We start from the raw sequence: 23,495 nt of genomic DNA, 5'->3' as shown, positions 1-23,495 counted from the left end.
AGAAATCGGTCCTGCGGTTAAAAACAGGACACAGAACACAGTACAAATACTCAATGCAGTTGAAAGAAAACATCTCTTTTCTGGCAGTGTCTTTATTAGTAAAATTACACTGATCATGTGTGCAGACACAAACTCTGTCAAAAGTCTATCCAGCTGTTAAAGCCGACTGACAGCTGATCCAGCTGTGATCAGCTGATCCGTCATCATCAGAAACAGACTTAGCTTCACTTGATGCTTCAGAGGAACGGACTTCTCATGTCTCTTAAAACATAATTCCTCGTTTCCTCTCTCCTCGCATAGTTTCCTTGCGTCTCTCCATGCATCCCTGGTGGGAGGGACTAAGATGCAAGGAAAAGACACAAGTGAGGGAAACGGGGATGCAATTAAGAGACTTGGGATGTACCCATGGAGTGGTGCAGGGATGACATATTGTTGTAGGCGTTCCCTTGACAAAAAGCCAATGGGATTTTTCCACTGGGTTATTGCAGAAAGTAAGCTTGTGCCAAGCACAAGTTTATGATACTCGCACGCTTTTTTTCAACAAGATAGTCTTCACTTCTAGGATTTTTGAAGAGGGAATGCAATTGGCAGAAGTAAAAAGCTATAGGTTAGGCTACAGACAAACTACAGCGCGGTTGCGTCACGTAATAGAACCAAACATTACAACACCTTAAGCTCGTGTTAACCACAGATCTAATTTCAGGCGTCTAACCCAAAACCCCTTTTTCTTTTTTTTTTAAACATTTGATTTAGAGGCGACTGAACAAGAAGTGCAAACATGCTAACTCATTTCCGGGTTAGAGGAATCATTCCTGCAGCACTATATTAAGGGGAGACACCTCATTAATAGGGTCAAACGTTTAAACTAGATATCACCATGAAACTTAAGTTTACATTAAGGCAAATATTTTTGTACTACAAGTTTTCTGAAACTGTAAATGTTGGTTGTGTCAAACTAGTAAGAATTATTTAAGCTGACAGCGATGCCACTTTACGAGAATAACATTTAAGTCCTATTTGTGGTTTGCATACTGTACTTTCATCATCCAAAGCCCATTTTCACCCACACCACCATTCGTCCCACTCTCTGTCTCCCTCAGCCCCTCTGGTTGGCCGCTGGACCACGGCTTGTTATACTCCATAGAAACCCTGATAGTTCAGTGGTCTGGACAGATATGGAACGTCCTGAAGAAAGACTCTGGTATGGTGCTGCACCAAAGAGACCACCCAGGCCCCAGCGTGGAGCTCCAGTTTTGGGCCACTCAGAGGGAAAACCTGCTGGGCATTCAATCACAAGTATGACACTGGTTGTGTGGAAGTTGGCAGGGGTGCAGTCAATTCAAATTGTAAACTGAAACTGCAGTTCTTAAAGTACCAGTAATAGAGGTGTGTTTAATTCATAGAATGGATGTCAGACCAGGTTTTGAGTCCACAGCTTGAAAGGTCAAAATTATTATGTCAACAGACCCCAAATGTGTTTGCGGGACATACACTCCACTAATGACCCCAGTAATTAACATATCATTTAATTTTAACTTTTCACACCTACTGTTGAATTAACATCAGAGGTGTTATTAAAGTTCAACAGATTGTTCAGGTGTGCCTAATAAAGTGATCACTGAGTGCAAATACTACGATTTTCATGTTTTCAGATCCAGAGCCCCAAAGTGGAGCACATCATGGAGATCCTGAGAAGAGTCAAGAGCAGTTACTACTCCTCCTTCAAGGACATTTGCCTCAAAGTCAATGAGGGTAGATTACTCCTCATTTAGCAGCGCTAATTAACGATTTTCCTCATTCTATCATCTCTCACAGCCCAACCTCTCAGTCAGTGTCTTAATACTGTATGTACTGCTCCTACATCCAGAGTGTACAGCTATTATTAATCTTTATTCCTCAAATACAAAAATAACTTATGTGTGTTTTTCTATGTTATCTGAATTTTATACATTTACTCTAATGAAGCTTTTTCTTGCATTTTGTTGTGTTTTCGTCATTCTCATTTAGCAGATGTGGGCAACGTGGCACTGTTGCTAGAAGTTGCCAATTTAATTTAATTTAATTCTGTTAAATGGCCTCTCTGTTGGCATCATGTTATCTATTGCTACTTCTGTATGTGATTATCATAGCGGTGCTGGAAGCAGAGGACATAGATCTGTATCTACGCCCTCTCAGGAGACTAATCAGCAGCCTAGAAGAGAGGAGTTTCCCACAGGTAGACACTCTACTGCCTCCTCTTTTCCACACACTCTGTCTCATCTGGAGCTGTTCTCGGTACTACTGCACCCCACAACGAATGGTGGTCCTCCTGCAGGAGTTCTGCAACCTGATCATTGAAAAGGTACAGTGATGCATCTCAGTGTATGTGTGACAGAAGAGGGGAGACGGAATATCTCTCACTGATATTCTTAATATGATTGTGTGTCTGAATCCAGGCCATTGCCTACCTCATCCCAGAAGAGCTGTTTAAGATGGAGCTGGAGGAGGGGGTGGAGAGAGTCCAGATAACCATCTCAGTTCTGCGCTCCTTCAAGCAATTGTTTCACGCTCACCGGCAGCGGATCCCAAAGTATTACAGACACAGCCAGGCCATCAAGCTGTGGGACTTTCCGGCTACGCTTGTGTTCCGGCGTTCAGACCGCATCATGGGGAGGCTGCTTATGATCGAGGTGCATGTGTTGAGCATAGATAGCTCTGTTTGTGTTAGTTTTATAGGAAGATTAGAAATGTCCACATCTTAAGTAAGAAGATGCCAAAACAATTTTCCCCAAGAAGACATTATTTCCATAACGTTTACATTGACTGCTGTATATATTCATTTGTATGTATATTTTATATATATATATATATACGTATATACGTATCTGATTACCTCCGTCCTAACCTATCGGTTGCTTTTCTTCTCTTATCTGTAGGAACTTTTTGCAACAGCGCTGGACTTTGTGAAACTGGAGAAGGTTGAACTGGGTGGATCCAGAGGGAAGGTCCTCAGTGAGATGGTCTTCAGCATGAGCGAGGAGTTCCATGACCGCTGGAGGGCCCTCAGAGAGAGCAAATACGACCCCCTGGACTATGCTGACGATGTGAGGCCGACACTGTGGTGAAACTGTTTGTCGCAGTTGTCTTTGATGTCACACTGCTATGTCATCAATAAACCCGAAGGGGTGTGATTCAAAGCAATTTATAAGTGGCATTGGCAGGCACAGCCGAATAACACCAAATAATAAGCAATTAGATGTTATTTTTCTGCCCCGCGGTACAGTAATTGAAAACGAGCAAAGCAAAGTAGTTGCTAAGCAACACGCAAGAATCAGTGACAGCAGTAATTATCAGTCAGTGCATCAATTTCATTTAATTTACTGGATATTTTACAGCTATTTTTCCAACAGCTTCCAGTGTGACTCAGCCAATTAAAACTGGAACTGAATCAGAAATTGATCTGTGTTGTAAGTGTGTGTTATTCCAGCCAATACTGATCAACTCAGCTAAGGAGAACCTAAAATACAGCATGAAAATGTAATGGAATAAACACTGCCTAATAATATAAGTGGACTCACAGTTTTTTAATCGGGAAAGGGACGGACAGTATCCATAATCTCCTGTCTAATGCCCTCTTGTGTCCAGGATTTTGTGCACCACTACAAGCGTTTCACCGAGCAGAACAGAGATTTTGACCAGAGGCTGGGGACTGTCCTCAATCTGGCCTTCCAGCACTCCAAAAACCTGAAGTCAACCTTTAAGGTTTGTCTTTTACACCATGTCCCCTTAAACAATCCCATTACTGTGTTTAGTGATAAGAGGTGTTGATCAGTTACACTTTTCAAATACAAGGACTCAAGTAAATCAGAACTATATTTTTGGACATTATACTTCCTCAATGTCTAAAATGAACTGCAGTGTTTCTGTGTCCCATCTAGTTGTTGAAGATTTTCAGCACGCTGCTCGAGAGACCTATGATCCACCAGCTGTTCTCTCCTAACTACAACGTGTTGTTGGACATGTTCAACCAGGAAGTAGACCACTGTCAGTTTATACTTGATCAACACCGAGACGGGGTAAGAGACTGAGCAGAAATAAATATTCTCAATGGCTTGGGAATCTGAATATTGACGCACTTAGAGTATAGAAAAATACAGCCGTATGATCAGACTTCAGCCAGCTGCCTCGATGCCATAATGTGGATGTCTGAGTTTAATACGAAACATGTGTGTCACGTGTGCTACGAACGTCTTTGGAAAACGTATTACCTGAAAGTGATGAACATGACTCTGTCATCAGCCAAGTTAATTCAACCTTTGTGTTTCAGCTGCGGTCCGGCTGTACTGTCCTGGGGAAGAATATGCCGTCAGTGGCCGGAAACCTCAAATGGTCACAGGAGCTTCGGAATCGCATCCTCTCCAGTCGGAGCAACCTCTGCCAGCTGGCCCATATGTACGGACCAACCACACACTTATCACACACAGACATAATTATCTCACGCAACAACTGTCACGCAGCAGATCTGTTGTTGACTTTAATATAATTTGCACTGATAACTCCACGGGGCGCCGTGGTAGCTCCAGGAAGAACAAGTGCCATTAAGGCCAAGTTCTTACCACAGCGGAGGACCCTTTGCTGCATGTCATCCCCTCTCTCTCTCTCTCACAAGCACAACGATGGCTTTAATAAACAACTTTACGTCCAGGCGTGCTCCTCGTAAACGATACACTGTATATAAGAAGCTGGCTTTTTTTCCTCCCCTTCCTCCCTCTCTCCCTTCCAGGCCCCTGGGCTGTGCTGAAGCAGACGATGTCCTCCAAAAGTGTGAGCGTGTTCTGGAGGTTCTAGACCGGCATGATGAGGAGCTGTTCTCTGAGTGGACTGAGGGCCTGGAGGACATCTGTCAAACCCACCTAAAGGAACCACTGCTCACACTGGACACAGACACAGGCCTGTTCCAGGTCAACTTCAGTCCTGCAGTAAGAGCCTGGAAGATGCAATCACCAAGAGACGTATTCAAATAATAATCAGAGTAACAATAATTGTTTTAATCTAATTATGTTGCATACAATGAACTACAGTATAGAGGAAAATGTATGATAGACCTTCGACTATACAAGTCATTCCACAATTATACATCTGGTTAAATCATTAAATATGTACATCAAATATCATTTTTTTTGCTGCAACATTTCACTGAAAGCTTTTACATTTGTCACACTTCTTTTGTCAGCATCCAGTAGCAACAGTGGTTTGTTTACAATAAACTGAGGAACTATTTTGCATTAGCAGCAATAACCACAGTATAGTAACAGATAAGGAAAATCACAAAATGCACTCAACATCAAATCAAAGAAACAAGAGAAAGTGAAAAGTTCTGCAGCAATGAATATTTATAACCAGCAACATCAAAACCAGGCACTATAATCCAGGGATTAACAATGTATCTGATGTACTACGAGCATCAGTGTGTGTGTGTGTGCACTTTGTTCCAATCTTAATGAGATTGCCACTTTCAGATGCTGATCCTATCTATTCAGATTGTGGCTGCCACGTTATAAGGAAACAAAACAATTCACTGCACTTTGGATTAATCAAATTCTCCTGCTGTCTCTCTGTGCCTGTCCCCAGTTGACATCAGTGCTCAGGGAGGTGAAGTATCTGGGCATGCCGAAGAACCAGAACATTCCTGAAGCAGCTCTCCAGCTCTACTCCAAACGGGAGACACTTTACACGGTGGGTAACTAAGCTTCAGGTGTTGCATTGGATATAACGTCAAACTTACTGTATGTGGAAAATGACCAGAGTTTAAGTGTTAACAATGCAATGTATCCTGTAGTACACACAGACACTGACCTTGGTGACCCAATGGTACAACCAGCTCCACAGCACTATCCTGGCTGTAGAGCTGGGATTGGTGAAAGATGAGATGGATGGGACCAAGCGACAGCTGGATCCGGCCCTCCGGGAGCTGAGCTGGGCTCAGGACGACCTATGGGACTACATCCAGAGCACACGGGATCTGGTCAAGGTGCTGAACATTTCTTGAGTATTTTAAGGAAATCTTTTGACTGCATTGTCAAATAACAAAAGGTCAAAAGTGTAATGCTTTTTTCAGTGCTCATGTTCACACTGTTTTGCAGCATATTCACAACATGCTGATACATTTAGAGAAAAGATCCTGTCCCAGTTGCATTTTGTGCTGAAATATAAAATGTGTTTTTGGTTTATTTGAAAGATTGTTCAATAGCAGTATCAACAACTGCGGTGAAACTGTTGCCTGCCAATGTCGCATGAATCTTGGCACTCTCCTGATGTGGTCCAAGCCAGCTTTCCTCAATCATAGCAAACACTCCGAAAACAAAAAGCAACATGCAGCTGTCAACTGATGGGATTATAATTACTGGTTGTGACAGTTTCTCTCTTTTGCTATTTCCAGAGCATTTCTAGTCGTGTCCAGCAGAGTAAAGCTAACGTGGAGGCCGTCCAGGCCCTTATGGGGAAATTCAGTCATCGTGCCTTCATCACCAGAAAGAGCCGTGGTTCTACTCTCCTCATCTTCTCTGACATTGATGAGAGTGTTTCCAAACAGCATACTCTCATCACTAGTACAGGGGAGGAAATACACAAACTGCTGCAGGTATATCCACCTTACGCTTGGTGCTGGAGAGAAGGACTTATGCACTACAGCTCATTCTTGTATTCATATATATAATTATTTTTCCTCTAATGCATCGCCTTTTGCCGCTGTGCTCCAGGAAAGCCAGTCTCTGCTCGGTGTTACCGACCTGGACGGCAGTGAGTGGCGGGCCTACACTGACTATGTGGACCGCATGATCCTGACGGGCTTCTCGAGTGCAGTACGCTGCTCGCTGCAGTACCACATGGACAACACAGATGCAGCCCAGCGCATTTCACCGCTGTTTGAGGTCCAGCTGGTGCTCAACAGCAATGAGATGACTTTTGACCCCTCGTTGGACTTCAGCCACAGTGGTAACTTCTATGATGTTGTGGATAAGATGGTAGCCAACATCACCAACATGGCGTCCTTTATTCCCAGAGTGGCAAAGCATAAACAACTGGATAACTATCAGGTGCTGTACAGATTCGATTATAGGTTTATACGCAGAACTGTGTCCGCCCCCACACAGGCCCTTGTCATATATGCTACCTTGTTTCTTTATCTTGTAGTGCGACATTAATGAAATGGAGGATTTGTCAGAGATGTGCCATGTCATCCGCTCACGGACACGTGCAGCTATCGCTAAGGTAAGTGTATTGTCCACTCATGGAAGCTCCTGTATGGTGCTTACAGCTGTAAAGATTGTGTTGCTTTTCAGGTCAGAGAATATCAGGGATCGTTTGCCAGCTACCGCTACCTCTGGACTGATGACAGGTCAGAAGTGTGTGGCTCTCTGTCGTTTTTTTTTTTTACTTTTATCAAATTGCTTTATTACTGAAAAAAACACAAATAAAAGTAATTGTACATAATTCCATTCGCTTAACAAATTATAAATATCCTTAATATGGATATTTGCTAAAGGAAACAATTCCTCCTTTTCACGTCAACTTTCACAGGTCTGAATTCATGAGGCAGTTCCTGCTGTACGGCCACGTGTTAAGTACAGAGGAAGCCGAGTTGTATGCCGACTATGAGCTGAAAAAGAACCCACCCACCCTGGACAACTTCAAAGAACAGGTGTGCTTCACATAAACCCAAACTGACTTGACCACAGTTTAGTGTTTTTATGGAGCCGGTCAGTGCAACCAATCGTCTCTGGTCTTTTCCTCTGTGATCAATGTCCGTGAGTCACTGCATCATTCTTCATTCCAGATCAACCTGTTTGAGTCTCTGCATGTGCGAGTGAGCAAGATGGAGGACAGCAAGGTGTTTTGTGTCTGGCTACAGCTAGACATCAGACCCTTCAAGCACACACTGATGAATGTCATCAAGAGGTGGAGCTGGATGTTCAAGGAGCACCTGCTCAACCACGTGAACCAGAGGTTAGACACGCATGCAAAACACACTCAAATGTTTATTTCTACAAAAACAGATAAGAATTACCTGAAAATATAGAATACCGAGCAGCAAATTATTGTGTGTTTAAAAACATTGGAAATGAACTCTGCTTGCACAACTGTTGTCTGGTTGTGATCTATGACCCACAATGGCAAAAAAAAGTACTTAAAGCAATCTGTTTAAACTGTTTAACTAAGGGGGTGTAGTAGTTACTGCGAGAGATTCTTTTTATTTCAAATCTTCATTGAAGTTACTTATTTTCCGTGCCTCACTTACATCATCCTCCTTCCTCTCTTTCCTGCAGCGTGAGAGAATTGTCGTCTTTTGTCCAGGACACGGCCCATGGTCTTTCTAACAAGGTGTCAGATGGCGACTATGCCGGCCTTGTGGACATTATGGGACACCTCATGGCCATACGAGACCGGCAGGTCAGCAACGAGCAGCACTTCAAACCTCTCCAGTCTACTGCTGAGCTCCTCAAGACCTACGGACAGCAGCTGCCAGAGAGCGTCTACACACAGCTAGAAGTGTGAACCAATGCACAAATTGCTCACATTTCTATTTGTGCTGGCAGATATATACATTTATCATTACCTTACATTCTCCCCTCTATTACCACAAACCACAGGAGCTGCCAGAGAAGTGGAAGAGTCTGTTAAAAATTGCATTCACAGTCAAACATGAAGTGGCGCCGCTACAATCAAATGAAGTTTCCGTTATACGCAGGAAATGTGTCCGGTTTGAGGTGAGGCTGTGTGTGTGCGGGGTAGGATGTCAACCTCTCACAGAGAGCTCAATATCTGAAATCGTCTCACTTTCTTTCCTGCATTATATATGACTGCCCCCCCCCCCGTGTGCACAGTTATAGATGGAGACAGGTACCTGCAGCTTCAAAGAATTCTGAATGTGCAGGTTTTTTTTCATATTTTAGGTCAAGCAGCATGAGTTCAGGGAACGGTTTCGTCTCGATCTGATCTTTAAGACCAATGTGGAGAAGCAATATAAACTGATTGACAAGGTGAGCACTGGGAGACATACTTTTACCCACCTATTCAAAAAGAAAAGTTTAAAAGTCATGCTTTGCAAAGCGGTGCCTTACAGTGTATAGTGAAAACATAATTCAAAACGTCTCCAGTCTAATCGAGGGGTAGCAGTGATGGAGGCAGAAATGAAGAGGCTGCAGGACACAGCTGATCTGTTTGAGGTCAGTTTCCCAGACTACAAGCAACTGCGCCAGTGTCGCTCTGACGTCATACTGGTCAAAGCAGTCTGGGACATGATCATCTTTGTGAAGGTAAATGTCAATCGGCACATTTTGATTTCGTAGCTATGTTTGATTTTCATGGATGAAGCATGAACACAAGACAGAAGGGTCTGCATAGTGAGGCTCCGCGTTTGACTGCGAGTTTCCACACCATAGCATACCTATTGATGACCTTTAAGACTGTAGGAGAAAAAGCATTCCAGGATCACATATTAAATGCTTCCGCTCTCCTCCCCATGCCAGACCAGTATAGAGGATTGGACCAAGACTCCGTGGAAAGAGATCAATGTTGAGCAGATGGACATGGAGCTCAGGCGATTCGCCAAAGTATGACAAGCTTCCATGGCCAAACATCTTTATTTTTCAAAATGTTTGATTTTTGCCAGGGTTGAGAAAAAAAAGTGAATTTCTTTCATACGTCATGACTACCTCTATTGCACGTTGCAGGAGATGAAGATGCTGGATAAGGAGGTCCGGGTGTGGGACGTCTACATGGGTCTAGAGTCGACTGTGAAGAACTTGTTGACCTCTCTTAGAGCCGTCAACGAGCTGCAAAACTCCGCCGTCAGAGAAAGACACTGGCAACAGCTTATGAACACCACCCGGGTATATGAGACTATCTCAGCTGCCTGTCTCATACCATCTGATTCAATAATGTTTCATCAATGCTCATGCTCTGCACCGTATACGATACTTGCCACTCTATAGAGATCAGTTCTGATCTTCTTTAGACTGGTCTTCACGTACTCTACCTTCACTCAACCATCCTGCCAGCTCATGTCCAGGCCTATAATGACAAGCACAGTTCAGTGAACCCAATTATCCCGATCTGAAATGTGATCACACTCATGGTTGCCGTTGTATTCCTTTTGGTCTGCAGGTCAGGTTTGTGATGGGAGAGGGCACCACCCTGGGGGACCTTTTGGAATTACAGCTTCACCGTGTGGAGGATGAGGTCAAAAACATAGTGGACAAGGCTGTAAAAGAAATGGCCATAGAGAAAGTAGGTATCATAAAAACTAACCGGTTGTAGAATAGTGTCCTGTATACAGTATATTCCTGACAAACACTGTTCCCAAAACAATAAACTTTTACCATATGCTTAAAAAGTAGACAAGAAGGATGAAATCACAAATAGTTATGCAGCAATAAGATACAAAACATCATTACAAGTTTTGATTTCTATGTTTTTCCTCGTCTTCAAAAGACAAATGTCACATCTTGTAAGGAAATGTTTCCTTTTATTTACTTAGGTGCTGGCAGAGATAACCCAGACGTGGAGTGTTATGTCGTTGTCATACGAGACTCACACCAGCACAGGAACCCCTCTGCTCAAAGCCGATGAGAATCTGATAGAAACACTGGAGGACAACCAGGTGAGCCTACAAACTAAACTGAGTTTATCTGAATGATATCTAGTAGATTACAGTAATGTATTATTTCAGCTTTTTAACACTGAACTGTGCTTTTATGTCAGTCTGTCTCCATGACATTAAGGAGGCAACTATTCGAAACTGAAATCCACAGAAACACATTAAAGGGTTAATAATAGTTTCATTTATCTAAACATACATTAAAGAGGGTTCTTACAGATCATCATCTAAAAGCTACTCCGTTTATCTCTCTGCAGGTGCAGCTGCAGAACATCCTGATGAGTAAGTACGTGGAGTATTTCCAGGCCGAGGTGAGCGGATGGCAGAGGAAGCTGATGGTGGCTGACCTGGTCATCTCCTCCTGGATGTCTGTCCAGAGGACCTGGGCCCACCTCAACAGCATCTTCACCAACAGCCACGACATCCGCTGCCAGCTGGCCAACGATGCGGAGCGCTTCCAGGGAATCCACACTGACTTCCAGGTAACACATAGTACACAAGAGCACCAGCCTACATGCGTCACTGCATCATTATGTTGTGTGATTTGACTCCTACTCCCCCCCCCCCCCCCCCCCCCAGAGCTTGATGACTGAGGTGGTGCAGAACAACAATGTGGTGAAGGTGACCAACCGGCCGGGCTTCCTGGACAACCTGGAGACCTTGCAGCAGAGGCTGTCTGTGTGCGAGAAGGCCCTGGCCGAGTACCTGGAGACCAAGAGACTCACATTCCCCCGGTTTTACTTTGTCTCTGCCTCAGACCTGCTGGAGATTGTCTCCAAGGGAACACAGCCCAAACAGGTGACGGATTACAATTTGATTATGTTTTCCAAGAGAGTACATATAGAGAGATAGTCAGCGTATTTTAGTTATCAGTTCACTATATGTGTGTTGGTGTCTCGTGGAGCGGAGAATGTTAATAAAGATAAGAACGAGAGACTATTTTCTTTTTTCATTTACTTTAAATTCCAGTCGAGAGATTACGCTCTGTAAACAACATAACCTTTAAAGTGTAAATGGAATTATATGTGTGTGTTTTTTCCAGGTGACCAGACACTTGCTGAAGCTGTTTGACAACATAGCAGATCTTCGCTTCAAGGACTCAGACAGAGGTGGAGGAGGGGAGGACGATGGGGAGGCAGTTGCTATAGGGATGTACAGCCGAGAGGGCGAATACGTTTCATTCTCTGAGCCATGTGTTTGTGAAGGACAGGTAGAACAAAAATAAATAAATCTGATTTCTGTGTGTGCAAATAGAAGTACAGTTACACCGCCGTATTCATTCATCACTTTACCATGGTCTTGCTTTATTTAAAAACCTTCTCTGTATTGTTTGATTTGGTACAGTGTGTATATAATTTTATGTGTGTACAGTTGCCATGCTTCAAGATGTGGTGTCTTTCTCCAGGCAGAGTGTTGGTTGAGTGCCTTAGAGAGCACCATGCGTTGCACAGTCCGAAAAGAGATCCAGGAGGCCGTAGCTGCCTATGAGGACAAACCACGAGACCAGTGGCTGTTTGACTACCCTGCACAGGTATGATCATGCACAGTCTGTGGGATTATGGCTTCAACTTCATGAACTCCACAAATTACCTGTTGTATACCATCTGTTTTTGCATATCCGCAGGTGGGGTTGACTGGTAGTCAGGTGTGGTGGGCCACAGATGTGGGCATTGCCTTTGAGAGGGTGGAGGAGGGATTTGAGACAGCTCTCAAAGACTACAACAGGAAACAGGTAGCGCCATAAATCCAAAGTGAGATATTGTGAGGATGGTGTGTGAACACACTGGTTGTTTTGTTCAGTGATGAATTCTGTTTTCTTTTCAAGATCACACAGCTGAACTCACTGATCCACATGCTGCTTGGAGATTTAACTCCCGGAGACAGGCAGAAGGTTATGACTGTCTGCACCATTGATGTCCATTCTCGCGACGTGGTAGCCAATCTCATAACTCAGAAGGTAATGCTGAAGCACACATCTGGTGAATTATCCCTTCCTGTTGGTTTTACAGTTTTACTGTATGTGTCTCTTAGGTGACAACAGGCCAGGCCTTTGCATGGCTCTCCCAGTTACGCCACTGCTGGAATGACGAAACCAGACACTGTTACGTCAACATCTGTGACGCCCAGTTTCAGTTCAGCTATGAATACCTGGGGAACACTAACAGACTGGTCATCACTCCACTCACTGACAGGTATGCATACTATGTATAGACCATCCATATGACATGTGAAGACAATTGATCCAGGAGAATGTCAAACAACTGCCAGGTGTTGACAAACGACTAGAGCCTAAGCCACACGACTTCCTCGCGTTTTTCTTACAGATGTTACATAACGCTGACCCAGTCCCTCCATCTGACTATGAGTGGTGCACCTTCAGGCCCAGCTGGCACCGGTAAGACAGAGACTACCAAAGACCTTGGACGCTCCCTGGGCATCATGGTATATGTGTTCAACTGCTCAGAACAGATGGACTACAAGGTAGCACTGACAGTACAGATGTTCTCCGTGGTGTCTGTTTATGTCATATTTACTGCAATAATATTGTTGTTTATGTGCATTACACCCTTGAGCTTACCCCCTCTGTCTCTGTCACATGTCTTCAGTCCATAGGTAACATCTATAAAGGTCTGGCTCAGACAGGTGTGTGGGGGTGCTTTGATGAGTTCAATAGGATCTCAGTGGAAGTGCTGTCAGTGGTAGCTGTGCAGGTCAAGACTATACAGGATGCTGTACGCAACAAGAAGCAAAGGTACATGTGGAAATAATGACGTGCTTTATAAACAATCCATCTATTTATTGACTAATTTGTCTGCTAATCCAGTCTGAGATTTCTCTACGGACCTGTTTAGTCATCTGTACTTGGTCCTGTGTGTGTGTGTGTGTGTGTGTAGGTTCCATTTTTTGGGAGAGGAGATTGAGCTGAGGCCAACGGTGGGGATCTTCATCACTCTGAACCCGGGTTACGCTGGCAGGGCTGAGCTGCCCGAGAACCTCAAGGCTCTATTCAGGTCTGATATAAACTGAGGGAAAGGAAAGAAGAGATTTTAAGTGCAAGAGTTAAGAAATACCAAAGATGAATAATTAAGAGCGGGTTTGCTTCCTGTTCAGGCCCTGTGCCATGGTGATCCCAGACTTTGAGCTGATCTGTGAGATCATGTTGGTGGCAGAAGGCTTCATAGACGCTCGTCTGCTGGCACGCAAGTTCATTAGTCTCTACACTCTTTGTAAGGAGCTGCTGTCCAAGCAGGTACATAACGCCACTTTCTACTTAATTTACAGGACACTGCATAATGCTCTAACTATTAATTTTGCTCTTACAGGATGGACACTATTTAGAAGGCTAATATGGATGTAAAATGAATTAAAATGTTAGTACAGGCACTCTTGCCAACCGTCATGGGAAATACTGTGCACATTTAGTATGCAACACCTACAGTTCCAAAAACTCTGGTCTCTATTTTAAGCTTGTAAAAAGTTGTTGATCATCACAGCCCATTTATTTCACTATACTCTTTTGCACATGGTGAACATTATGTTAACAAGTCAACTCGTCTTATTTTCACTCAACATGTTTTGTCTTTGCACTGCTCATTGTGATGGATTAAAATGCTGCTGGGCTGCTACAATACCTCTACAGTATTGGAAGACAAAAACGCCCGAATGAAGAAATATAGTCCTTGCTTTCATTGCTTGAACTGTTCATTCCCTTTAACTGTTAGGATCATTATGATTGGGGTTTGAGGGCTATCAAATCAGTCCTGGTTGTGGCTGGATCTCTGAAGAGAGAGGACCGGAGCAGACCTGAGGAACAGGTATAGTGAAGAACAATTGTGTACAAATCATATGGCTTGTAAGTACATTTGCATCGTGGCATTCGAAATGTCCTTTCCTGCCCAGGTGCTGATGCGGGCACTGAGGGACTTCAACCTGCCTAAGATAGTGACCGGTGACGTGCCGATATTCCTCGGGCTCATCAGTGACCTCTTTCCTCAGCTGGACGTCCCCAGGAAGAGAGACCCTGAGCTGGAGAATGCTGTTCGGCAGTCAGTCAGTGAACTGCGCCTGCAGCCTGAGGAGAACTTTATACTGAAGGTGCCTCATACACGTGCTGCTCTGCTCTGTGAGAAATTAAAATGGCTCTTTTTCAGTCACGGTACCAAGAGATTTTGGTGTGGGTTTTTTTTTGCTGAAAAAGAAAAGGCACAACGTTAATCATTGTGTTTATTTATATACTTTACAGTAGTTCTGAATTGCACGTTTTGATGCACAGTATACTTCATTCCTTTGAGAACATGAATGAAGACATACTCATAGGTCTGTAATTGTGAGAGATAAAGAAAAGCTACTATGAGGAACTTTAACTTTGTGGTGATTTTGGCGGTGCCTGTGGATAAAAGCGGTAGTGTTACCGAGCGCCAGAGTCCACAAAGATACCTCGCATCAATGACAAGCTTTAAACATAACCAGCCAATCTTCTCGCTGTTGGTCTCGTCTGCTTGTGTAGGTCATATAGCGGCATCAGTATTAAATTGAGACTGTTTCATAACCAGTTGGAAGTTCCTCACAGTAACTTTAAATTAGCCATTCATAGTATTGATCAAATATCCAGTATGATTCAATGTTTGTGTGTCTACAGGTGACCCAGCTGGAAGAGCTGCTGGCAGTCAGACACTCTGTGTTTGTAGTAGGCGGACCAGGAACTGGAAAGAGCCAGGTTAACTTCTGTATACTATATGCTACATTCAATGAAGAGTTGAATTTTACTGTTTTCATATCTGCCGTCTATCTAGAGTGAAGATACGGGATTTGCTTCTGTGAAAAGAGAGTCTGTGTCTTGTATTTCTAATGTTTATTCATCAGATCTTGAAGACTCTCCATAGAACCTATGCAAACATGAAAATGAAGCCCGTGTGGAATGATATAAACCCTAAAGCTGTGACTACAGACGAGTTGTTTGGATACCTGCACCCTGCGACCAGAGAGTGGAAAGATGGTGAGGAACTCGAGGATTTTACAAGAAATTTAATAAACTGTAAATGATGATCGAGGGAACCAGTGTTTACTCCATATTGTGGTTCGCTGTCGAGCAGGAGTTATTTTGGTGCCAAGACCATCATTTATTCCCGAGCCTGTTCGCAGAATTAATTAGAATTTATCAGAGAACTTTTTCTGATTCAGAGTTAGCTCTTATCTGAATAGTTTTGGTCTGGAATAATTTGACATGAGTTTGCTTTAGTGCAAAATTAAGCGATGTTTTTTTCCCCCAGTGATGTTTTACTCTTTACTTCACTTTAGGTCTCTTCTCCTCTACCATGAGGGAGCTGACCTCAGTGGGTCATGATGGACCCAAATGGATTGTTCTGGATGGAGATATTGACCCTATGTGGATCGAATCACTCAACACAGTTATGGATGACAACAAGGTCAGAGTGCATCTTTGTTCTCTGATTGTTTTCATTCTTCTAAAGATGGATGTTCTCCTTTACCCGAGGGTTTCATCAACTGACCCAAAGCACAAACTAAAATTTGAACATACATTCTTGCCAGTGCCAGTCCCTTGCTGCTGCTGTATATACCACAAATCTTCTACTCTGTCCAGGTTCTGACGCTTGCCAGTAACGAGAGGATCAGCTTGTCCTCCTCCATGCGTCTACTTTTTGAGATCTCTCACCTGAAGGCTGCTACTCCAGCTACTGTGTCTAGGGCCGGGATACTCTATGTCAACCCACAGGACCTTGGCTGGAGCTCGTAAGACACACACAAGCACCAACACACCTGTGAAATCATGGACGGCTGTTTAGCGGTGCTGTCTTAACTGTAATTCCCAGGTATGTGACGAGTTGGATAGACACCCGACTTGCCCAATCGGAGCGAGCCAACCTCACTATTCTGTTTGACAAGTATGTGCCGTACTGCCTGGAACAAGTCCGCTGCAACCTGAAAACCATCACTCCAATACCAGAGAACAGCATGGTGCAGGTGAGCGCACACAACATGCTCATTGTGTATCTCATCTACAGGCCGAAAAGTCTTAGTCAACGTGTCAGACATCCGTACAGATGTTGAATTTCTATGTTGTGTTTTTGCATATTATCAACGAGAGCAATGTGTCTCTTTGTATTGTCCAATCAGATGTTCCATGTATGTGTTTTGGCCAATCAGACACTGTGTTCCTTGTTGGACTGCCTGCTGACTGAGGACAACACTCCTGCTGACTCTCCCCGAGAACTTTATGAGATCTACTTTGTTTTCGCCTGTGTCTGGGCCTTTGGAGGGGCTCTCTTCCAGGATCATGTGTGTGGTGACTAAATGTTTGCTTGATGGGCTAACTCCTCTTTTTTAATGCAGTGTTTTACAAGCTAGACAACTTAGATTGTTATGTTACATTATGATATTGTGTTTTCCCAGCTGAATGACTATCGTGCCGAATTCAGCCGCTGGTGGTCGAAAGAGATGAGAGCGGTGAAGTTCCCTTCCCAGGGCACCGTCTTTGACTATTTCATTGACTCGGAGACAAAGAAGTTTATTCCCTGGAGCGAGAAGATGGAGCCGTTTGAGCTGGAGCCTGATGTACCATTACAGGTAATGATGTGTGTGGGGGTGTACGTCATGTTTCCACTCATTACTGGCAACATTGTAAACAAGCCCTTACAGTCGGGTCATGCGTTGTGTGTTTCAGACTGTTTTGGTTCACACTCCAGAAACCATTTGTCTGACCTACTTCATGGACCTGCTGCTCCTGAGAGGAAAGCCGATCATGTTAGTGGGCAACGCCGGAGTGGGCAAGACCATCCTGGTGTCTGATAAAGTCAGCAAGCAGAAGGAGGACTTCATGGTGGCTAAAGTCCCCTTCAACTACTACACCACATCAGCCATGCTGCAGCGTAAGCATCACAGGAATGAGTGTAAACACTTTGGGGGGATTTGTGCTGACTAAGAATAAATACATTCTAATCATTTTCTGGCACAGTAGGGCTTTTGCAAAGTATAACAGTGCTAGTTTAAAGCTATACTGGAAAACTGCAAGCATCATACATGATAGATGGTATACAATGAAGGTATTATCTGTTTATATATTTAAGCAAATGATTGAACAAAGAGAAAATCTCGGCTACAAATAAGATTCCGACCCTTGTATCAAAGTGTTATTGACATCTCTTGTCATACTGCAATGATTTTGCCCTTTAATATTGCTGGAAATACATAGCATTCATTAGAATGCAAGCTTTTACTCTGACTCACTGAACATTGAAATTGATTTCCTCTTGTGTTTTTCGTTGCCTTTTTTTTTTTCCTGGTGCAGATTTCATTTTGAAATCCATAACTTATACGTCATTTGCTGCGAGCACGATGGCGCCCACAGTTTATCAACTTTCTTCTGCAATATATGGACCTCAGGTGTCTTGGAGAAACCCCTGGAGAAGAAAGCCGGTCGTAAATTTGCTCCTCCCACCGCTAAGAGACTCATCTACTTCATAGACGACCTCAACATGCCAGAGGTGGACGTTTATGGGACCGTCCAGCCGCACACACTCATACGCCAGCACCTTGACTACAACCACTGGTAAGACAGAGACACTATACACACGATTATCTCCTTTTGCATTAATGTACAGAACAATTACACACCAACATCTGGAACACATGTTTTGTGCAGTCAATATTCTGAATTTAATCTAAGTAGACAAAACCTTTGTAGGTATGACAGGCAACGACTGGTACTGAAGGAAATACATAACTGCCAGTATATCACCTGTATGAACCCAACAGCTGGAAGCTTCTCTATCAACCCCAGACTACAGGTACAGACGGTCATGCTTACAGGCATATGGCACATACATACACACACGTACAGAAACTATTATCACCATTGCTCTTTCTACTGCAATTACTTTACTTAATTAGCTTTTTAAGCATTTTTACAAAGTAATTTATCGAGGTGCAAATGAGAACAGAATGGATTTAATCAGGCATAAAAGCTAGAAGCAATTAAGTTACAAAGAAATTATCAACAAGCAAACAAAAAAGTGAAATTGAATTTAGAATGTCCTAGAAAGCTAATTGCTAATTCTAAGATGAAATGATCAGATTAATAGTTACATTTATAGAGTAGTTTGACAGATACTTTATGTGGTTTTTTTGTGCCTATTTTCACACTTCAGAGTCTTAATGGCATTTTCACATCTCTCTTTAATCTTTTCAGAGGCATTTCTCAGTGTTTGCGGTACATTTCCCAAGTGCCGACGCATTAGCCACCATCTTTTCCAGCATCCTGTCGGCTCACTTCCTTCAGGGAGGATTCAGCTACGGTGTCTCCCGCTCAGTCGGAACTCTCATGCAGGTAAGCTTACAGCATCAATGCAGCATCTGTCGACATTAAAACCGGATTTCTTTGTTCCAATCTATCAATGAATCACTCTATCCATGCAGTAATAATGCCCGTCTGTTTGTCAGTTCCAAAATCGAACCAAATGTTTCTGAAATCTATCCATCTTTTGGTTCTGCTTATCCAGGCAGCTATCTGTCTGCACAAAAAAATCAGTCAGAACTTCCTCCCTACAGCGATACGCTTCCACTACATCTTCAACCTGCGAGACCTGTCTAACATCTTCCAGGTAACACACGCATTAAAAAAAAGTCACATGTGTGTAACTGAATCGCATGATTATTGATTCTGTGCACGTCGATGTGTAGGGTATCCTGTTTGCACTGCCGGAGAGTGTCCGTTACCCCATGGACCTGGTTCACCTGTGGCTCCACGAGAGCTCCAGGGTCTACTCCGACAAACTAATGGAGGAAAAAGATGTGGAGCTCTTCAACAAAATCCTGCTGGACACTGGCAAGAGATATTTTGAGGTAAGAAACAAATACATACAGACCGTCTTTATCTTTAAACATACAATGTTAGGCGATAAATGTCCTTCTTCAATCCACACAGAAACCCCTTGTGGCAGATCAGAGAGTCTAACAACACAATTGATATTTCTAGGCAATCTGTAGAGCAGTATGTCACACTGGATCGTTAAAAATAATTGCTCTGTTCCTAGCCATAGAAGGGCTGTTTAGTTGTGGCATGTTCTGTATTTTTCATGTCTCTGCTTCTGCCAATCTTTTTTCAGGGAATAGATGAGTCCGTCTTTATCCACCAGCCTTTGGTGTACTGTCACTTTGCCCAGGGAGTGGGAGAGCCTCGCTACCACCAGGTTCGACGCATTCATAAACACACACGCTTAGATACGATTTGGACTCCATGTTGCTCCTTTCAAGCATCCATTTAGTCTTTATTAACTGTGGTAATAATAATATAGGTGAGTTTAATTGTTTTTGACTTTAATCAATTTATTATGTAGATTAACTTGCTCACATATTCAAAAACGTTATGGCACAAATCCTGCTGTCGTGTCTAATCTGTCAGAAAATAAATGAGGATGAATGCACTGTCATTAGCAAACTAATTACCTTTCTTCTCTATATGGGGTTTGAATTGAAAGTTAATTGACTCAAGTCTTGATAAGAACTTCATTTAATTAGGCATCAGGAAGTTACCACATGGACGCTGCTGCCCTTACTCAAGAGAGCCAGCTTTGTTTATTTGCCCGTCTTGACAGGCATTAGACTGGGAGAAACTCCAGAAGACGCTGGCTGATGCTTTGGAGCATTATAACGAGCTGCACGCTGTCATGGACCTGGTACTGTTTGAAGAAGCTATCCAGCACGTGTAAGACGCAGAGACACTTACACGCAAACTGCAGTCGTACACATACTGTCTGCTCACATGTACAAGGGAGGATTTACACACACTAGCACATATGTAAACCACAGAGCATACACACACACTATTACTTCTGGTGTTTGTGCTCAGATGTCGCATCAGTCGTATCCTGGAGGCCCCCTATGGTAACGCCCTGCTGGTGGGGGTTGGAGGCAGCGGGAAGCAGAGTTTGTGTCGGTTGGCTGCCTTCCTCAGCTTGCTGGAGGTTTTCCAGATCACTCTGCGTAAAGGTTACGGCATCAATGACCTCAAGGTGGACATGGACGCTGCACGCACAATAGATACAAAATGTCACTCCCCTGTTTGATGTATGACTCAATGCCAGATGAACCTGTAGCATGCCATACAAACGTATCTTTTGTACCTCTTCTGCAACCCCTCATCTCCAGAGCGATATAGCAGCGTTGTATATAAAGGTCGGGGTGAAGAACATCGGGACAGTGTTCCTTCATACAGACGCCCAGATTCCAGATGAACGCTTCCTGGTGCTGATCAACGATATGCTGGCCTCAGGTTTTACGACGCTGACCTACGATTCCTGATTTAGTGTGTGAAAGTATATACAGGAGGAAAACCTCGTCTGACAAATTTAATTTCTCCACATTGTTTTTTGAATTGAGAGCAGAGAAGACGAATTGTTCATAGGTTAGATACACGTAAAAGTAAGTGGTGGTCAAAACGTGTCTGTAAATTTTATTTTTCATTACTGTGGTGGTACATGGATCATGCTGATTCAAACCCAGGTTACTCTGGCTGGTATAGAAGCACTTTAATCTGATTTAAATGCACTTTAAATTAGAATATAATCGACTTACAGACAGACAGAGAGATAGTCAAATACACATATTGAGCCAGCATTGTTCGTGTTATTTAGGGGATATTCCAGACCTGTTTAGCGATGAAGAGGTGGATATGATTATGACGTCGATCCGGATGGAGCTGAGAGGATTAGGACTCATAGATAGTAGAGACAACTGCTGGAGCTTCTTTATTGAGAGGATACGAAGACAGCTGAAGGTCAGAAACATTATTATGTGTGATATCGTATAAAATGTGTACTATGAGTACCTGCATTATTTAAACCCATTTTGTCATATCATTGATTGTGCCACCAACCTCTCTGTCCTCCAGGTGGTCTTGTGTTTCTCCCCAGTTGGGTTCACATTGCGAACACGTGCACGAAAGTTTCCGGCTCTGGTGAATTGTACAGCCATAGACTGGTTCCACCCCTGGCCTCAGCTCGCCCTGCAGTCTGTCAGCTCGACTTTCATTGAGAAGATACCTGGACTGGAGGTGTCACCTCATTCACCTTGCATTTATAGTCACTTTCTTTAAACTGCCTGTGTAATAATTCCCCAAATGCCTGTGCGTGTTTATCCTATGCAGCCAAATGTGCGGGCATCTATCAGTGAGTTCATCTCCTACGCTCACACCTGTGTCAATGAGGTGAGTTGTTGCAAAGCACCATGGGTGATGACCACTCCTGACACCTACTCTGACATCATCTCTCGGTCGTACAGGTGAGTGTCAAGTACCAACAGAACGAGAAACACTTCAACTACACCACCCCAAAGAGTTTCCTGGAGTTTATGAAGCTGTATGGCAACCTGCTGGCGAAAAAACGCACAGAGCTGACCCAGAAGATGGAGCGCTTAGAGAACGGCCTACAAAAACTGCTGACGACTGCATCACAGGTCGGGCAATACATCTACTTTGTCCGTCTCCATATATTCTCCCAATCTGTCCTGCCATTTTCATGTTGTTGTTTTTTTAAATCCCTTTCTATTCCTGTCTGTCTTGCTCAAGGTAGAGGATCTGAAAGCCAAGCTAGCGCTGCAGGAGGTGGAGCTGTGGCAGAGGAACACAGACATAGAGGCTCTCATAGCTAAAATAGGACAACAGACAGACAGACTCAACCAAGAGAGAGCTGTGGCGGATGCAGAGGAGCAAAGGGTAAGAATGTGTGCGTGCGTGTCTTCTTGTGCAAAAGTAAAAATAGAATACAGTACATGGGCTGAAGGACAGAAATCAGTCAAACTTGCAACAATCCGTTCACAGTAAAGACTTCCCACTTTTTCGTGTCTTCGCTTTGTTTCTTCAGGTGGCAGCGATCCAAGCTAAAGTGACAAAACAGCAGCGGGAGACTGAGGACGACCTGGCCAAGGCTGAACCGGCCCTACAGGCAGCCAATACAGCACTCAATACACTAAACAGAGTAAATCACTTGTGTACATATAAAATATACAGAGACCTGAATCCTGTCACCACAGCTGATTTATTAGGGCCCCAGCACCGACAACGTCGGGCCGCGAAGGCCCAATTCAAACTGTAGGAATTATTATTATTTATGCAAATGAGTTGCCTTTTTGAGGAGCTTTCATTCAATTAATTTTATATGAACCGTTTGCTAGCGATGCAAATATACAAACAAAAATTGTGTTGCAAGGTTGGCTCCATCCAAGTGTTTGTGTGTGTGTGTGTGTGTGTGTGTGTGTGTGTGTGTGTTCTCCTCCAGTTGAACCTAACAGAGCTGAGGACGTTCCCCAACCCTCCAGCTATTGTCACCAGCGTCTCAGCAGCTGTTCTGGTGCTCTTGTCTCCCCAAGGCCGAATCCCCAAAGATCGCAGCTGGAAGGCTTCCAAGATGGTCATGAGCAAGGTGATATTTTAAAGCCACGTCTTGTATGGTGTTTTTTTAGATTAATGGCTGGCAACCACAGAGCCATAAATTCCATCACAAATAAATATTCCCCTTACTGCTGAAATAACACTGTGTCACATTTGAAATGATTTATTGCCGTTTTATTCCTCGTCCTTTATCTGTTTTCATATTTCTTGTGATGATGTATGGACTGTCTTGTTGATCCTAGATGACTGATTTAATATGTCATCTATTTTGCTAAAAGGCTGTGTTATACTGAATGTTTTACAACATCTATGTTTTATATTCTATGTGCTGCTGCTAACTTGGCCTCTTGTAAAAGAGATATTTCATCTCAGTAAGGCACTTTGCTAAAACCCCCTTTTCAGTTTTATATACACTGTATTACATTAGACAGATGCCAAACTGTGTATTTTTATTTT

The 23,495-nt window shown here is 43.4% G+C and overlaps 1 protein-coding gene across 1 annotated transcript in view; it reads left to right on the top strand.

Moving 5' to 3' along the window:
* Window positions 1-1,188: 1,188 nt before the first annotated feature.
* The window catches only part of dnah9l (dynein, axonemal, heavy polypeptide 9 like), a 31,711-nt gene continuing 9,404 nt past the window's right edge, over window positions 1,189-23,495 (top strand). The window contains exons 1-62 of the mRNA XM_076097574.1: window positions 1,189-1,296; window positions 1,653-1,752; window positions 2,130-2,341; window positions 2,436-2,669; window positions 2,916-3,083; window positions 3,625-3,741; window positions 3,918-4,055; window positions 4,307-4,431; window positions 4,763-4,958; window positions 5,611-5,715; window positions 5,819-6,010; window positions 6,419-6,619; window positions 6,738-7,073; window positions 7,171-7,248; window positions 7,320-7,375; window positions 7,558-7,678; window positions 7,814-7,983; window positions 8,304-8,526; window positions 8,628-8,744; window positions 8,931-9,017; window positions 9,135-9,293; window positions 9,507-9,590; window positions 9,711-9,869; window positions 10,144-10,266; window positions 10,517-10,639; window positions 10,894-11,118; window positions 11,216-11,434; window positions 11,679-11,846; window positions 12,042-12,167; window positions 12,261-12,368; window positions 12,462-12,593; window positions 12,668-12,828; window positions 12,961-13,117; window positions 13,243-13,388; window positions 13,531-13,647; window positions 13,748-13,886; window positions 14,359-14,451; window positions 14,537-14,731; window positions 15,276-15,353; window positions 15,500-15,632; window positions 15,935-16,062; window positions 16,239-16,387; window positions 16,468-16,618; window positions 16,802-16,933; window positions 17,048-17,221; window positions 17,319-17,523; window positions 18,038-18,203; window positions 18,339-18,441; window positions 18,843-18,980; window positions 19,153-19,254; window positions 19,334-19,495; window positions 19,759-19,842; window positions 20,248-20,357; window positions 20,502-20,664; window positions 20,801-20,924; window positions 21,286-21,428; window positions 21,543-21,704; window positions 21,798-21,857; window positions 21,932-22,105; window positions 22,218-22,364; window positions 22,513-22,626; window positions 22,927-23,070. Coding sequence (XP_075953689.1) covers window positions 1,204-1,296; window positions 1,653-1,752; window positions 2,130-2,341; window positions 2,436-2,669; window positions 2,916-3,083; window positions 3,625-3,741; window positions 3,918-4,055; window positions 4,307-4,431; window positions 4,763-4,958; window positions 5,611-5,715; window positions 5,819-6,010; window positions 6,419-6,619; window positions 6,738-7,073; window positions 7,171-7,248; window positions 7,320-7,375; window positions 7,558-7,678; window positions 7,814-7,983; window positions 8,304-8,526; window positions 8,628-8,744; window positions 8,931-9,017; window positions 9,135-9,293; window positions 9,507-9,590; window positions 9,711-9,869; window positions 10,144-10,266; window positions 10,517-10,639; window positions 10,894-11,118; window positions 11,216-11,434; window positions 11,679-11,846; window positions 12,042-12,167; window positions 12,261-12,368; window positions 12,462-12,593; window positions 12,668-12,828; window positions 12,961-13,117; window positions 13,243-13,388; window positions 13,531-13,647; window positions 13,748-13,886; window positions 14,359-14,451; window positions 14,537-14,731; window positions 15,276-15,353; window positions 15,500-15,632; window positions 15,935-16,062; window positions 16,239-16,387; window positions 16,468-16,618; window positions 16,802-16,933; window positions 17,048-17,221; window positions 17,319-17,523; window positions 18,038-18,203; window positions 18,339-18,441; window positions 18,843-18,980; window positions 19,153-19,254; window positions 19,334-19,495; window positions 19,759-19,842; window positions 20,248-20,357; window positions 20,502-20,664; window positions 20,801-20,924; window positions 21,286-21,428; window positions 21,543-21,704; window positions 21,798-21,857; window positions 21,932-22,105; window positions 22,218-22,364; window positions 22,513-22,626; window positions 22,927-23,070 — 8,949 coding nt within the window. The 5' untranslated portion in view covers window positions 1,189-1,203. The remainder of the gene's footprint in view (window positions 1,297-1,652; window positions 1,753-2,129; window positions 2,342-2,435; window positions 2,670-2,915; window positions 3,084-3,624; window positions 3,742-3,917; window positions 4,056-4,306; window positions 4,432-4,762; window positions 4,959-5,610; window positions 5,716-5,818; window positions 6,011-6,418; window positions 6,620-6,737; window positions 7,074-7,170; window positions 7,249-7,319; window positions 7,376-7,557; window positions 7,679-7,813; window positions 7,984-8,303; window positions 8,527-8,627; window positions 8,745-8,930; window positions 9,018-9,134; window positions 9,294-9,506; window positions 9,591-9,710; window positions 9,870-10,143; window positions 10,267-10,516; window positions 10,640-10,893; window positions 11,119-11,215; window positions 11,435-11,678; window positions 11,847-12,041; window positions 12,168-12,260; window positions 12,369-12,461; window positions 12,594-12,667; window positions 12,829-12,960; window positions 13,118-13,242; window positions 13,389-13,530; window positions 13,648-13,747; window positions 13,887-14,358; window positions 14,452-14,536; window positions 14,732-15,275; window positions 15,354-15,499; window positions 15,633-15,934; window positions 16,063-16,238; window positions 16,388-16,467; window positions 16,619-16,801; window positions 16,934-17,047; window positions 17,222-17,318; window positions 17,524-18,037; window positions 18,204-18,338; window positions 18,442-18,842; window positions 18,981-19,152; window positions 19,255-19,333; window positions 19,496-19,758; window positions 19,843-20,247; window positions 20,358-20,501; window positions 20,665-20,800; window positions 20,925-21,285; window positions 21,429-21,542; window positions 21,705-21,797; window positions 21,858-21,931; window positions 22,106-22,217; window positions 22,365-22,512; window positions 22,627-22,926; window positions 23,071-23,495) is intronic.

This window comes from Anarhichas minor, unplaced genomic scaffold, assembly GCF_050575085.1.
Source record: "Anarhichas minor isolate MPS153535 unplaced genomic scaffold, ASM5057508v1 ptg000024l, whole genome shotgun sequence".
Taxonomy (NCBI): Eukaryota; Metazoa; Chordata; class Actinopteri; order Perciformes; family Anarhichadidae; genus Anarhichas; species Anarhichas minor.
This window is presented reverse-complemented; position numbering and strand designations above follow the sequence as displayed.